At 38.9% G+C, this 14,657-nt stretch overlaps 3 protein-coding genes across 3 annotated transcripts; 1 reads left to right on the plus strand and 2 right to left on the minus strand.

The window, feature by feature from the left end:
• Positions 1–167: 167 nt before the first annotated feature.
• eno1b (enolase 1b, (alpha)) lies at positions 168–5,307 on the minus strand. The gene is made up of 12 exons (XM_084704290.1): positions 5,170–5,307; positions 4,172–4,266; positions 3,876–3,971; positions 3,150–3,208; positions 2,778–2,847; positions 2,554–2,687; positions 2,213–2,435; positions 1,850–2,047; positions 1,413–1,614; positions 1,182–1,290; positions 1,028–1,086; positions 168–692 (listed from the first exon to the last, which is right to left on the minus strand). Exons 2-12 carry the CDS (start codon positions 4,254–4,256, stop codon positions 623–625), a joined length of 1,305 nt encoding a protein of 434 aa, XP_084560416.1. The 5' UTR covers positions 4,257–4,266; positions 5,170–5,307; the 3' UTR covers positions 168–622.
• Positions 4,703–10,434, minus strand: LOC146272603 (uncharacterized). The gene is made up of 5 exons (XM_084705646.1): positions 10,382–10,434; positions 9,512–9,545; positions 8,958–9,018; positions 5,170–5,346; positions 4,703–4,735 (listed from the first exon to the last, which is right to left on the minus strand). Exons 1-5 carry the CDS (start codon positions 10,407–10,409, stop codon positions 4,703–4,705), a joined length of 333 nt encoding a protein of 110 aa, XP_084561772.1. The 5' UTR covers positions 10,410–10,434.
• A 5-nt stretch (positions 10,435–10,439) lies between these two features.
• ppil1 (peptidylprolyl isomerase (cyclophilin)-like 1) lies at positions 10,440–14,420 on the plus strand. Its single transcript, XM_084704291.1, has 4 exons — positions 10,440–10,628; positions 11,037–11,191; positions 13,910–13,978; positions 14,112–14,420. Exons 1-4 carry the CDS (start codon positions 10,573–10,575, stop codon positions 14,330–14,332), a joined length of 501 nt encoding a protein of 166 aa, XP_084560417.1. The 5' UTR covers positions 10,440–10,572; the 3' UTR covers positions 14,333–14,420.
• The last annotated feature ends 237 nt before the right edge of the window (positions 14,421–14,657 follow it).

Raw genomic sequence — 14,657 nt, forward strand, 5'->3', positions numbered from 1 at the left:
ATTTTGTTATTTCTAAATTAATCTTACCATCTTAGATGTTAGACTGATGCTGTAAAGGACGCAAGTACATTGACGGAAGAAATACAGAATAAATGTACACTTTGGCCATGAAAAATCTAGAACATCTGTACAATTCTGTATTGTAATAGAATTATGCCCACAGAAACTAATATACACTTCGAGTTTATTATTCATCGGAACCACTAACAATTTCGCACAGATGTTTATTTCAAGCAATAGTTAATTTAACCATATCTATAAATGTAGACAGTCTACAGCTTCCATTGTTCAGAAATCTGGTGTCTTCCACAAATATACATAACTTCCTCTTATTATTAACACAGTTAGTCAAATACAGTATACATTGATGAAATCTTGACTGCAACACTTCCCAATTTACAGTGACTATCCCTCTGCAGCCTTGTATATCTAGGGCAGCAACATTTTGACCAAGCATAAACAAATCGTAAAACTTTATATTAACAAGAAAGCAGTAACACTTTTCCAATGTATGTTTTCAGTTGGCCGGCTTAATGTCAGTACTCAGTTACAATAAACTCTGTATTACAGTGAGTGTTTGTGCATGTTTCTGCTGATTGTTAAATACTGGTAAGACTCAACTCTAGTTTATCAGTGGGTTCCTAAAGTTTTTTCCAGCAAAGCGAGCCTTGTCTCCCAACTCTTCTTCAATTCTGTGGGGAAAAAAATAAAATAATTGAACACAAGCTTTAGAGAGGGTAAGGGGTTAAACATGCACTAATAACAACATTAATAATTGTGACAAAGACAGTTCATAACCCCACCCCCTTAATTGATTGCACCTAAAGAGGTTGAAATATGTTGAAGTACTGTTACAGATGTAAGCTGGTTAGCCCACTTACTCAAATGAAAATCCAAACAATTCTGCCAAAATGTGTTCATAATAAAACTATTTTAGAAAACGTTGTTACGTTTTTGTTCCTATACTGTCAAGCAACCACACAGGTATAAGGAACAATCTTCAGCAGCAGTTGGAAGAAAAACATACCTGAGGATTTGGTTGTACTTAGCCAAACGCTCAGAACGGCAGGGTGCGCCAGTCTTTATCTGCAAATATAGTATAGAACAGTATTGAGGTTACAAGTTCAAATAGTACACCAAAATCCTACTTGGAAGATACTCTTCCAACAGCTCATTCTTACCTGTCCAGTGCATAAGCCCACCACAAGATCAGCAATGAATGTGTCCTCTGTCTCCCCTGAGCGATGGCTAACCATGACTCCCCAGCCACTGGACTGGGCCATCTTACACCTACAAAAATTGAAGATTTAAATTTAAATCACTGGTGTTCAAACAGTGGCAATACTTCCACATTCATGCTTTCAGAATATTGTGGAAAACCATACGGAATAACAAAATATAAACCAACTTACGCTTGCATCGACTCAGTAACAGTACCGATCTGGTTGACCTTCAACAAGAGGCAGTTGCAGGCCTTGTCTTCCACAGCTTTAGTGATGCGTTTGGGGTTGGTCACTGTAAGGTCGTCTCCAACAACCTGGATGTCTGTGCTGCCAGTAAAGTTGGACCAGGCCTCCCAGTCATCCTGGTCAAACGGGTCCTCAATAGATACAACTGAGAAACGATATGTAGACAATGATCAAGGGACTTGTCAAAATAAAAGGGACTCATTGTTCAAATAGTGAACCTTAAATGATAAGCAATTTGAACAAAAAAGTACTCAAACAATGGAATAACCACAATTAATAAGTAAAATAAGAGCAGGGTTACAAAAAAGAAGTCGGAAACTTCCAAGTTTTGGGGAAATATACCGCCCCTTTGCAACCCTAAATAAGGGTAGACAATATACCTGGATAGTCCTTGACAAAGCTCTTGTAGAGGTCAGCTAGCTCATCTGGTGTGATGTAACGGCTTGGGTCATCAGGGGACTTGAAATCCAAATCATATTTGCCATCACGATAGAATTCAGAGGCTGCCACATCCATGCCAATGACAATCTCATCTGTGTAACCTGCTTTGGAAATGGCCTCTTTCAGCAACTCCAAAGCTGTGGAAATGCACAAATACCACAAACGCAACACACATGTGATTTGGAGTGCACCAAGAATAACTTATTGTTATCGTGAATAGGCATCATATAATGGACAACAGTACATAGTGTAATTCAGGGGCATTTTGGGAACCCTGGTTTTTGATCACTTTGCTCATATACCTTCCTGGTTCTCTAGGATGTTGGGAGCAAAGCCACCCTCATCGCCCACATTGGTGGCATCTTGGCCATACTTCTTCTTGATGACATTCTTCAGATTGTGGTACACCTCAGCTCCAATGCGCATAGCCTCCTTAAAGGTGCTGGCGCCCACAGGCAGGATCATAAACTCCTGCATGGCAAGCTTGTTACCTGCATGAGATCCACCATTGATCACATTGAAGGCCTGGAAAATCAGGAAACAAAACGGAACAAATGCAACTTTACACCAGGTGGGTTATGTGAATTAGTATAACATATACTGTATTTCCATACAATTAATTTTGATCCAGCTTTAGCCTTACCGGCACAGGCAAGATAACCTCTGGATTACCAGCAAGATCAGCTATATGCCTATACAGGGGGACTCCTTTCTCTGCTGCACCAGCCTTACACACAGCCAGAGACACGCCCAGAATAGCATTTGCACCAAACTTGGCTGTTGGATTTCAAAACCAAAAAAAGAAAATAAATGAATGCACTCATAGTGGTAACCATACATGTGTTTGTTGTCTGAAACGTGACTTACACTTGTTCTCAGTGCCATCCAAGTCCAGCATCATCTGATCAATTTTCTCTTGCTCAACCACAGACACATCCTGAAATCCAAAACAGTGGAGTGACGTGATAGCGCACACAACAATTTTTTTTGTTTACCATCAGTCTAAAGGTATAACTAATGAAGTTGAGACAAGGTGGGGCATGTGGTAATACTAACTGAAAGCTGTGTAACCAAAACAAGGAATGTATTTACAGTACATCCAAAGGACTCCATTCTCTTGTTCAAATTGTGCAACACCCTATGCTGCTCTTCCATAGCACCATGTCAATTCCAATGTTATTATGCTAATGGTTATGGGATTACTTAAGTAAGGCTGAGATACCATAAATGTTTTCTTACCTGACCAACAAGTGCCGGGGCAAGAGTTGAATTGATGTTCTCTACAGCTTTTGACACACCTGCAATGAAAGAAAACATTACTGACCAAGACATTAAGAAATTATGAATAAAAAAGCTACATGCATGTACAGTAAAATGATCCTCAAAGTGTTATGAGTAAGCATTCCACAGTGGTGAAAAATAGATTTTATTTTGGTAGTGCTTGTGCAAAAAACACATCTCTACTCTGCACAGCATTCACCAAAATGTCAGTTATAAACATTTATGGATGGCTAAGGGATAAAGAATCTACAATTTAGGCATTGAAATTACTCAAGAGATGATGCAATCCATGCACATTTGTTATTCATCAAGCAGACCATATCAGTGTTAGACCACAAATTTTACAATTGCAAGGCCTTACTTTGCTTTGGTATTACTTTGCATCATTACCTGATCAATGGTGATAAAACCTCACTAACTTACTTTGTCTTTTTCAGACCTGACAGCAGAAGAGAGAGGGTAAAGATGACTGGGAAGACATGGTGGAGACAGCTAGCCTCTCAAATGAAACCTATATTAAAATGTTTTACTTAAACCAATAAATATATCCATATATATCACTTATGAAAATAAAATAATTTTGAGACAGAAAGTCCCTTTGAAATGTAGGCCACTTTTGAGTGTTTAATAACATCTGAGTCCTTAAGGAACTCTACCAAAATGAATCACAGTAAAGGTCCACACCTTTCCCAAGGTAACGTGACTTGTCATTGTCCCTCAGCTCCAAGGCCTCGTAAATGCCTGTAGAGGCGCCGCTGGGTACAGCTGCTCTGAACAGCCCTGAGAGATGAAGACAAGGGTAATGAGAGGTTAGATAATTGTTCTTCAAAAAAAAAAAAAAAAACATTTACAAATAACTAAAACTTAATTGGATTTTATGAATACCGTCCTGACCATTTACAAGCAAGGTACATTTGTAAAAGTATTTAGAATCTGTGCAAGTAATATCCTACTTGCATTCAGCAAAAAACACATTTTACCTTTGTCAGTAAACAGATCAACCTCTACAGTGGGGTTTCCACGGGAATCGAAGATCTCACGGGCATGGATTTTCAGGATGGACATGGTGTAGGGCCTGGGGAACAGAAAATCCTATAAAACCGCATATGTACTCACATATTTTACATTGACAAATGTTCACGCATAGTTTTACATACATCCAATTTAAAGGCACTAAATTATTTAGGTAAAAATCCCTAACGTTAGGAATAAATACATTTACCTAGAGCTCCCTCACTAAAATGGCATGACCTGGATGCAAGATTAGTGACGCTAACATCAGTTAGCAATCTAGTTAATTGGATTAAGAGCTGTCAGCTGGTCTAATTAATCGCACGACGGTAGCCTAATGGTAATTTACAATGTAGCTGCATCTGTATAAAATAGTAGGCTGCAAATGTATTACATCCGCTACTTATCTTTGACAGTGTAAAAAAAATAGATTGCGCGAAGTTGCTTCTGCTTGGCCGGCTAACTATTTTATTTAACTGAATCACGCATTTTGTTTTAACCTACACTTCAAATAAGACAACTTTCTTGTAAGGCTAGAGATAAAACAAATTAAACAGCTAGGTTAGTGCTAACACTAACGCTAGATAATTCCGCAGCAAGTGCTTCTACGCACTTCCTTTCAAAAAGTACTGACCATGCCCACGTTAACATTAGTTATTTTCTCGACTTAATGTGTAGTCTACCTGGTAGATATCGGCATCAGCTATCAACTGTGATGATTTGATTAAATTGCAAGAGGTAGGCACAGAACTGTAGCTAGATTTCGGCAGTAGTTATGCTACTTCACTTAGTACAGAACTGAGTAGCACGACTTTCTTAGCAAACCAGCCGTACTACTGGTGTAATTTTGGAAAATTAGCTACATTACAGTATTGAGTAGCTCAAACACAATCCATCATGAAGTAATGTTGTGGCATACACAGCTACCAATTGATTAAATCAATAGTTAACTGTCTTAACTACTTACCTTGAAAGTTATAAACTGAAGGTGAGAGGAAGGGCAGTAACACGAAGGAGTGAAGTGAATGAGGTTCTTCTTCTTCAAATTTCCGGCAGACTGGGCGTGGTTAGCGCATTGCTGCCATCCATCGGTAGTTGAGAGACAAGCTAGAAAGTCCAGCGATGCACATACCCGGATCTCCACCTTAAGTATGAAAGTAATATAAGAGTGGGAAAAAGGTATTTGACGACCTTCCTCAAGATCAACCCCTGGTTTTCACTCGTTGAATAGTGTTGAATGATCAGATGGCTGAGCGGTTAGGGAGTCGGACTATTAAATCAGAAGGTTGTTGGTTCGATTCCCGGACGTGCCAAATTATATTGTGTCCTTGGGCAACGCACTTCACCCTACTTGCCTCCCTGTACTTACTGTAAGTCGACTCTGGATAAGATCGTCTGCTAAATTACTAAAAAATGAATTCAAATGTTGTGAAGCCCAGCTCATCCACCCCTCCTCTCCTCTCCATAATGCCTGCAATAAAGCAAAACATTCTACACTGATTTCTAGTGTCCCAGTCGCACACACCTCACAGTGCCCACCTACATGCTTGCCCACTCTGCCCAAACAAAGCCTTGTAAAAATGAACTTGAACTGTGGGATGAAAAAAGAAATGTTTACTTTTAAATAAAGATGATTCTAAATAAAACTACAATATTTTTCACGTATTTGTTTTAATTACATAATACTTCCATACCCCTCTCAAATAATTATCCTTCCACATAATTTCATCCATTTAGGATGGTCAGGAAATTGGTTTGGGTTCTCCCCATCTCTGGCCTTTCAATATCTTTATTTTTTGCAGGTGAGGAAAACATGAATAAAGGAACAGGATCTGCCGGCTGACAAGTTTACATCTTCTTTGCTTTGGTACCCATAGTAACCCAACCCTACTCCTCAGTACCCTGAGCTCCCCATCCCCATAGGACTCACCTATGTGTACCACTACTGGGCTATCACAACCCCTAACCTGTGGCTATAACATCTGTTCCTGGCAGGGGGTTGATAGAGGAATACCCAGACAGTGGGGACCTGAATATGTTTATGGGAACAACACTGAATAACATATTCCTATGATTTTTGTTTTTGCCAGGTCAATCCAAACTGTAGGACAGTGAAGTCATAATTGTGTTGGTCGGCCCTGCATTTCACAGATACATACAACACTAGGGACTGCCATTTGAACCCCAAGCAACACCGCACCCCTAGCAACACCCTACCTGGCACACAAACATCCCGTTGGGCCCAATTATTAGAGAAGTACAAGTCAAAGTAGGACCTGGTTGCTGGGATGCATTTACTCTTAATCCCATATCACATTAGATAATCTCACACCGGCTGGCTCAGACCTTGTCTTGTTTCAACAATAAATTCGCTGGTTAACTGCTGGTTTTTGTTTTGTATTCAACTACTGTACAAAAGCTCTAAGAAAGAAAACAAAAAACAAACATTCAAATATATTTGTTTGATCACGCTCCCATTAAGCAGAACAACTAGGTTTAGGGGCAGGGAATAACTAACTATCAATAAAAGGACAAAGTTTATCTATTTATACAAAGATTAACACTTCTGAATAAGAAGTCAATCACAATCACAGATCTTATACATTTAATAGAAATGTAACTTGTGTTGATGTTAATCTCCTTTCATTCCTATCCATATGAACTTCAATCAAGGATATGTTTATGTGATTTGTCACAACATGCCTATTTACTTTTAGATCTATTGGTTGTTATCAAAATACAAAGAGTTGGAACTTGAAATTTGATATTGTTGCCCATAAATGGTTCAGCTGTTAAGCACAATATAAAACGGGGGCAAAGGGGGTATTTGCAACAAGGAAGACAAGCAGTGCACATAGTGTAGGGTGTGGCAATTCACTGTACTGATGTCTTTTGTGCACACTGATGGATGTCATTCGACACTCTAGCTGACGGACCAATCGCAGATAAGAAGAAACACCTGCCATTAAAAAGTGCAATTGGATTGGTTGCACCACAGGAAAAGACCTGAAGGGATGAACATGTAAACCAAGACTTTAACCATCGGTCACTCTTTGAATTAACAGGTTTCAAAAAAACATCACCACACACAGCTTGCCAATGGACATCAATGAAACCTTAGTACTTTTTTATTGCTGCTTGTATAGCATGAAGTGATCAGTACTTTCCTTGTATCTCTGAGATTGCATTTCGAATCAGATGTAGTAGGTGTGAAATGGAAAAGGAAATAAGAATTACAACCTCCTCCTCAACTACACCGGCAACAAAATGTTATCCATGGCTCTGGTTACTTTGACTGGAAAGGATTGGAGTAAGTAACAATAATTGAATTCTGTTCTTTTATACTGTTTGTTTTTTTACTCAGTGACCTAAAAAATAGGTGTTGATGGCTCAACATTCTAATGTTTAGTGTTCATTTCCTGACAAAAAGGCTTGAGATTTGAAACAAACAAATGTTGTTATGCGTCAATGACATTAGACACCTGTTGCTCATTGATGCGCAATGATGAATGACTAGCGTACAACAAGCAATATAAGACCAGACAAACCAGCTAGGGCAGGTAAGTCTGAATAGTTTTGTCAGCAATCTCTATAGGATCAGCTATTTGGTCACAAGGGCTGTTTTGGAATGGAGATGGAACTGGAATGGAAGCAAAGAGGCTCTTCTTTGTACATAGAGTTAACTATTGAAGTGGTTGCCTCAGTAAAACGTCAAAGTCCTTTGATGGGACTTGCTCTTACTTGCTTTTATATGATTAAAAAGGAGACTACAGGTAAGATTACTCTCACATCCTGTTTAAAGTCAGCAGGTGACCAGTAATGTATGCTGCCGCTGGCCAAATGTAGTTATCACCTCAACAATTCACATATGATGATTAATGATTTGATGGTTGTTAATTATTATCATCTACAGTTCATAAGAAAACATTTATTTTGTGTTTGTTGGATTGCAAAAACTAAGACCAAAGTGATTTTATGTGTTCTGTCCCAGGTGTCTATATAAGGTGGGAGGTCAGAAGATGCACGAGTTTTCAGTATTTATTTACAGCTATTTTGTCAGTTTACGGCAGATTTTTGCCTTTAATGAGGATAAGAATGACCCAAGAAGATTGGATGGATTTCAGGCTCAAGGGAGAAGTTGAAGATATCTCCATTCCACTCAACTTAACTCTGCTTTAAATTCCTCATTTGCTTAGTTAAATAGTTCAATCACAAACATCGCTTTTTTATTCATTCGCCGGTTCGATTGAATCCCAGGTTTTATATTGATAGCTTCATACCAATGTATATGTGAACACAGAGAGTATAAGTATGATTAAATATGTATTCTTGAACGTTAGTAATGTACCTTTGTTATGCTATAGCGGACATTAGATGTTGTAAGTAATTTTGGATGGCCATCTACATCTTACAAGGCAGTTTTGGAAGTAATGTAATCTCTAATACTGCCTGGTAATGATGATGATGACCTTCTGCAGGCCTAATTTAGAGAACAAATTAATTACAATAGTTCTGTAGTTTATATGTGTGCAGTACAATAAGCAATTCACACACTGACTGGCTATTTAAACTTTTAAATTGTTAGACAGTAAAAAAAACATTAAATTCTGCAATTAAGTACATCAAATCATTTTAGGTGATGGAAGATGTTTGTAAACACAGCATTTCCAAATGCTTAAAACTTTTGTCCTACATGTAAAGAGATTACAGTGGATTGTTGATTGAGGTCTACTTGGCTCCCCGAGCACATCTTACCTGGCAGTGCTGGGCTGTAACAAGTGTTCTAACACTGTCTGGTAATGATGTTCTCTGAGTGCTGCACAAACAACCAGACAAACAAGATCAAGAGTGAATTAGAGTATCTACATTGTTCAAGCCTTTAACAGGTATCTGTCTCTGGTATATTCAATACTTTGCTCATGGAATTATCAAGTGGAGAATTCATCAAATAACAATGAATACAGAAGTCTGCTTTTATGAAAAGGTCAATATTGTGGGGGGTTAAAAAAAGGTCCAACTTATTGGGGAGTTTAGGGAACCAATGTTAAAATGGGTCACCCTTAGCAGTTAACAATATTCAGAGAAGCAGTAGGGAGGTATGGATTAGGTAATGATTTAAGAAGGATATTTATTGAAGGTAGATAGGCACCTCCTCTTTCCTCCTTTGTCCATTGTATAGATTTTCCACCCTACCCTGTAGTTAAATACCAGTCAAATGACTATATAACAGGGCAGCTCCTTCTCCCTCTCCCCCAGTTTGAGGTTGTACTGTACATCCAGTGGCTCCCGATTGGCTGTGCTTACTGTACCTGCATGGAACATTGAATGTCTGACACCTGAGATCTGTGTGAGAAAAATAAACAGAACAATCACAATAGCATGTCCTCTCTTTTTTTTATCTCTTGCAGTCTAGAGAGCAGCAAAAGAACACAAATGTACAACTTGTTTTCTTTTCCTGTTACATACTTTTCCTTGCATCTATAGTCCACCTTTTGGCCTATACCATGGTCTAAATTACAGTTACTTAAGGCACTACATATAATAAGATTTACATACAGGTGAGCGTGCATATACATCTTCTCACCTTTGCTTTGTTACTAGGGGTCGCCAAAGTAGGCAGATGTGCATAATACTAACCTTGCTTTTTTTTTCTCTTTTTTACCGCAAATTTGTTACACACGTTTGCTAGTTATAACAAGCCTACACATTCTACGTCGCATTATTCCTTCAAATCCAATCAAAGGTTGTTTGGGTATACTTTTTTTAACAGGAAAATTGAATGACACAACACCGGCTCTAAACAAACACAAAGGTTAACAAGAAAAACACAGTAAAAAATGGAAGACATACGACAATCAGAAGATGGATCCTTTCCTCCAAAGACGATTGGTGATACAGGTGCAAAGCAAAGCCATTGACCAATCATTTTCAATGGCCCTGGGCTGAATATATTTATGTAATAACAACAATAATAATAATAATCTCTGTATATTATTATAGGCTATGGGCCTAATTGATATAGGCCTATGCTAAGCTATATCAATATTACATATATTCCTTCTTGTCCGAGTATCGTAGCTATTGTAATTTAATGCTTTTTTTAAACTCTTGGACAGGTATTTTAAGTTCCAGGGGCCCTTAGACAGGAAGCAGACACCGGGTGGCGGTAATGTACCTACCTTTAACTTTTACATGGGTTACCGCCATTCACGTCATAGAAAAAGAAGAAGAGAAGCAACACATCGGCATCTTGCTAACTAGCTAGTTTATTCTAGACTGGGCTTGTAATCTCTTATCGTGGTTAAGTGGTGTTGATATATATATATCAAAATTGTTTGCGGATCCACGTTGCCAGATAGAGGAATCGATCATGTCTGGAATACCACCTGATTCATGGCAGCCGTCCACTGTTACGCTGGATACAACGTGAGTTGCTAGCGAGCTAGCTAGCATTAGTAAAGCTACCCATCGAGTACCCGAAGGAATCAACGCTAGGCTACATCTAATTAAGTATAGTCTACACTTGATATACTTAGGGGCTGTTTTACATTATGTAATCGTTATTGGTCATCGACCAAAGTATGTTGTGATGGCTAGAACAATATAACCAAAAGTATTTAAAACGTAGGAGCTAGCTACTACTCCTGCTGAACTTTTGAAGGTAGACTACGTACAGTACTGTAGCAAGCCAGCTTTCCAGCTTGGCACGAGTATACAAACAGTTCCGTTCATTTCTCTAGACTAGATTGTTTAGGTTTGTTGTTGAGAAATTAAGAGTCAAATAAAAACGGTATAGTCGGGTTGTTATTGATATATTTGTACCTTTACTTTCAGAATGGGCCCAATAATTGTTGAATTGTATTGGAGGCATGCCCCTAAAACCTGCAAAAATTTTGCTGAGTTGGCAAGAAGGGGCTATTACAACAATACCAAGTTTCATCGAATCATCAAGGATTTCATGGTGCAAGGTGGGGATCCCACAGGAACAGGTCAGTTGAACATTGTACCTGAGGTTATACTCATGGGTGAACGTAGTTTTTATTTGTTGGTGGTACTGTGATACAGGTGTAATGCGCGCGCGCCGAAAATTTCACTTAGCCTAATTATTTATCATTTATTTTTGTTTATTTACTGTATTATAGTCTACTTATCAAGCATTCACTAGGACTTCTTATCACTGTAGTATCACTCTATAACCTTTCTGTATCTGTTTTTGATGAGGGTCAGGCAGTCAGGTTCAGCACATGCGAGTGCCCAATCGGCAGAGACAAATGCCATCATATGGCAACTTTGTTGATTTGGGCAGAAAAAAATGTCCCGCAGCCCGCTCCCGCTAGAATGACAGTTGAAAGTCACTTGTTTTGTTTTTTTTAACTCCGATCTATTTAAACAACACTGGACACAGCACTGCGGCATGTTAAAACTAAGTCTCTGTCTAACGGACTAACATAAACATATTTTTGCTAGCCTACCTGCTGCAAAATTACACCAAGACAAGTAGAGCTATTTTATCCAGTGTAATTTATCACTTACCACTATCTTGTTTTTGTATTATCCTCCTCTTCCTTTCTCTTCTTCCTTTTTTGGCTTCCTGAAGCATAATTCCGCTTCATGATGACTGCCGACCGACGAGGTTTTTGTATTTTGCCAGCAGCACAGATCATGAAAGGGGCCCCTTAAGGGGGATCCCGAAAAGTGTCATTGCACTTTACTGCATTGACTATCAAAGGGGCGCTCACACCTTTGTCGTTGCATTTTATTCTTAACCAGTCGTTGTCTTGGGGCCCCAAGCCAGCTCGGCGCCCCAAGCAATTGCTTGTTTTGCTTTCCTTGTCGCAACGGGCCTGTGCGTATGTCGTAAAAAAAAAATTCTTACCAGTACCGGCTTACTTTCACCTCTAGTTATACAATACAAAGTAGAGCACCATAGCTAAATAATCAATTTTCGAGGGTCATCTTCCGTGGCTTGAAATGAACTTTTTTACTTGGTAGCACTGGTACTCCCTAAAAGGCAAAACATGATGAACACCCACCAGACAATGTTCATGTGTCTTTTCAGCTCTTCAAATTTTGAGTGCGGTTAGCTCCCTGTCACGCGACAACCGAGCGCAGTTACAAGGAGTGATTAGCGGCAAATTTTAACCATTCCAAAATTTGCATTAAAGTAAAAATCGTAAAGATTAAGTTTAACTAGTTATGTAAGGCTGGATAGCAGGGGCGATTGTAGCATCAGACCTTTAAGGTTGGTCAGCCCCCAATGACAATGTGACAAGAATACAGTGCCTTGGAAAAGTGCTAGACCCCCTTGCTAATAACAGGCATGCATACAGGTCAAGGTATTTTTTTTTTTAAGGTGCAAAGGATACGGGCAACCCCCGACCCTAGGGGGGTCCGGGGGCATGCTCCCCCGGAAGAACATTTATTACGTTTTAGAGTTAAACGCATGAATCTGGTGCACTTTAAGAGCAAAATTAAGAGGATAGATCTATGTAGAATCTGTGTTCTTGTAAAGAATGTCATGTTCTTTTAACCATAAATACATTTTTTGTATTGCATACATCATAAAAAACAATTAAACAAACAGGATTACCTGTGTTGAACGACTTTTAAAAGCAAAAGTCAAAAGCATCCCTCACTGACAAGCTAACACACATCCAATAGACATCATTTTCAATATTGCATTAAAATTGTTTCTACTAGATGATGTAATTGGTTGTGAGGTTTAAGCATCAGGAGTGACGATTAGTCGCAGAGCCAGTTGTAAAGTTGGGAAGCAGGGGTAAAATGCTATGTTGGCTACAACCTGCCACAACCCCCCCCCCCCCCCCACGAATCCCGTAGGTTACCCATTTGGTTTCATAAAGGTGAGTCATAATAATCTCTAATTTTACTGGATAACAATTAATACATTTATGTATTATTATGCAAAATATTGAATGAAGGAAAAAAACTAAGGATGTCCCTTTCTTCATGAACTACCAGTATTATATAATTATTATAATTATTATAATTATTTTTAGGGGTGCTGAATTGAAATTTTGGGGTGCTTGAGCACGACTTCATGCAGCACCGGCGGCGCCTACAGTCAGCTGCAGGTGGCTGACTTGTAGCAGTGAATGCAATTGGCTGCTTCAAGTCAGCCGGCTGCAGACGGCTGTTGGCGCCACTGACGCTGTATGAAGTCGAACATACATATTAACTGTAAAAAGAATGGACGACGCATTTCTGCTTCCTCCCACTGTACAAAAATGAACCCAAAATATCTTGGATACGGTACTGCCATCTTGTGGTGGGCATGTCATTTGTAGCCAGAGTCTGCGCAGTAGTTATCGGGTGGTGGGGCCACGGTATCGAGGTCCCACCCATGCCCTCCTCTGACCCAGAGCCATAGACAGAAATGGCTCTGGCCTGACCCAATCGCAAGCACACACTAAACCCTTTTTAATATTGTAAAAAATCAACTGATCAGAAAAATGTGTACTTGAGCAGACATCAGCGTGATAAGAATGATCTAAAATGACAGAAACAGAAAAGGTCGCACCATAATGATTATTTGCACTAATTTTGCTCTGAAGTTTGACGTTTTCATTATTCACTCAGGCAAGGGATAATGATTATTACAGCTTCCCTGACTGATCTTGAAAGATGTGGCTGAAATGTAGTTAATTGTACTCATTATGACTCTTAATGTATTTGTATGCTTATAGGTAGAGGTGGTGCTTCTATATATGGCAAGCAGTTTGAGGATGAACTTAATCCCGAACTTAAATTCACAGGTAAGTTTTATATTAAAGCTTTTATATTAAAGCTAAATATTAAAAGTTTTGCCTCTGTGACATGACCATAGTCACAAAAAAAGGTTGCATCACTACAGTAATTTTGCTTCTGGTGTTTGGTGTTGCTGTTTAGGTGCAGGTATTTTGGCTATGGCCAATGCGGGACCTGACACCAATGGAAGTCAATTTTTTCTGACTCTTGGGCCCACACAGTGGTTGGATGGGAAGCACAGTATTTTTGGAAGAGTGTGTCAAGGCATGGGAGTGGTAAACCGCATTGGTATGGTTGAGACAAACACCCAAGACAGGCCTACTGATGACATAAAAATACTTCGGACAAATGTAGCCACCTAATTGCCATTCCTGCTTTAAATTTTTGTCCGTGCAGTCATTTTCTGTCAATGTTGGGGTTTTTTTTACAAATAAAAATGATTTTGCATCATTTTCTTTATCACATCTAGTTTGTAATATGGGTGGGTAGGGTAGTAAACATTATAAAATATCTTGGGTTATACCTTGAGAAGGAAAGTATATCATAAAGGCCTTCCCAATAGTTCCTGTGATAAGTGTTGTACTTTCAGATTGTGAGTGCCTTTAAAATTCAATAACAAATTTTGGTTGGACAGAATAAATCGAATTTAATCTTAAAACATCCTCCCTCAAAGTGCCAATGTTTAGA

This window comes from Hypomesus nipponensis, chromosome 9, assembly GCF_054491055.1.
Source record: "Hypomesus nipponensis isolate SF chromosome 9, ASM5449105v1, whole genome shotgun sequence".
NCBI classification, from domain to species: Eukaryota; Metazoa; Chordata; class Actinopteri; order Osmeriformes; family Osmeridae; genus Hypomesus; species Hypomesus nipponensis.

What these genes read in the sequence shown, in the direction of transcription:
- ppil1 (XM_084704291.1), top strand. Translation starts at nt 10,573, where the DNA reads ATGTCTGGAATACCACCTGATTCATGGCAGCCGTCCACTGTTACGCTG. An exon ending in TGGGGATCCCACAGGAACAG is followed by an intron (nt 11,192 to 13,909) that starts GTCAGTTGAACA and finishes GTATGCTTATAG; the next exon opens with GTAGAGGTGGTGCTTCTATA. An exon ending in TCCCGAACTTAAATTCACAG is followed by an intron (nt 13,979 to 14,111) that starts GTAAGTTTTATA and finishes GTTGCTGTTTAG; the next exon opens with GTGCAGGTATTTTGGCTATG.
- LOC146272603 (XM_084705646.1), bottom strand. Translation starts at nt 10,409, where the DNA reads ATGGCGGTAACCCATGTAAAAGTTAAAG. An exon ending in AACCCATGTAAAAGTTAAAG is followed by an intron (nt 9,546 to 10,381) that starts GTAGGTACATTA and finishes TTTCTCACACAG; the next exon opens with ATCTCAGGTGTCAGACATTC. An exon ending in ACATTCAATGTTCCATGCAG is followed by an intron (nt 9,019 to 9,511) that starts GTACAGTAAGCA and finishes TTGTTTGTGCAG; the next exon opens with CACTCAGAGAACATCATTAC.
- eno1b (XM_084704290.1), bottom strand. Translation starts at nt 4,256, where the DNA reads ATGTCCATCCTGAAAATCCATGCCCGTGAGATCTTCGATTCCCGTGGA. An exon ending in GTCACGTTACCTTGGGAAAG is followed by an intron (nt 3,209 to 3,875) that starts GTGTGGACCTTT and finishes CTTTCATTGCAG; the next exon opens with GTGTGTCAAAAGCTGTAGAG. An exon ending in TGGGCTTATGCACTGGACAG is followed by an intron (nt 1,087 to 1,181) that starts GTAAGAATGAGC and finishes CTATATTTGCAG; the next exon opens with ATAAAGACTGGCGCACCCTG.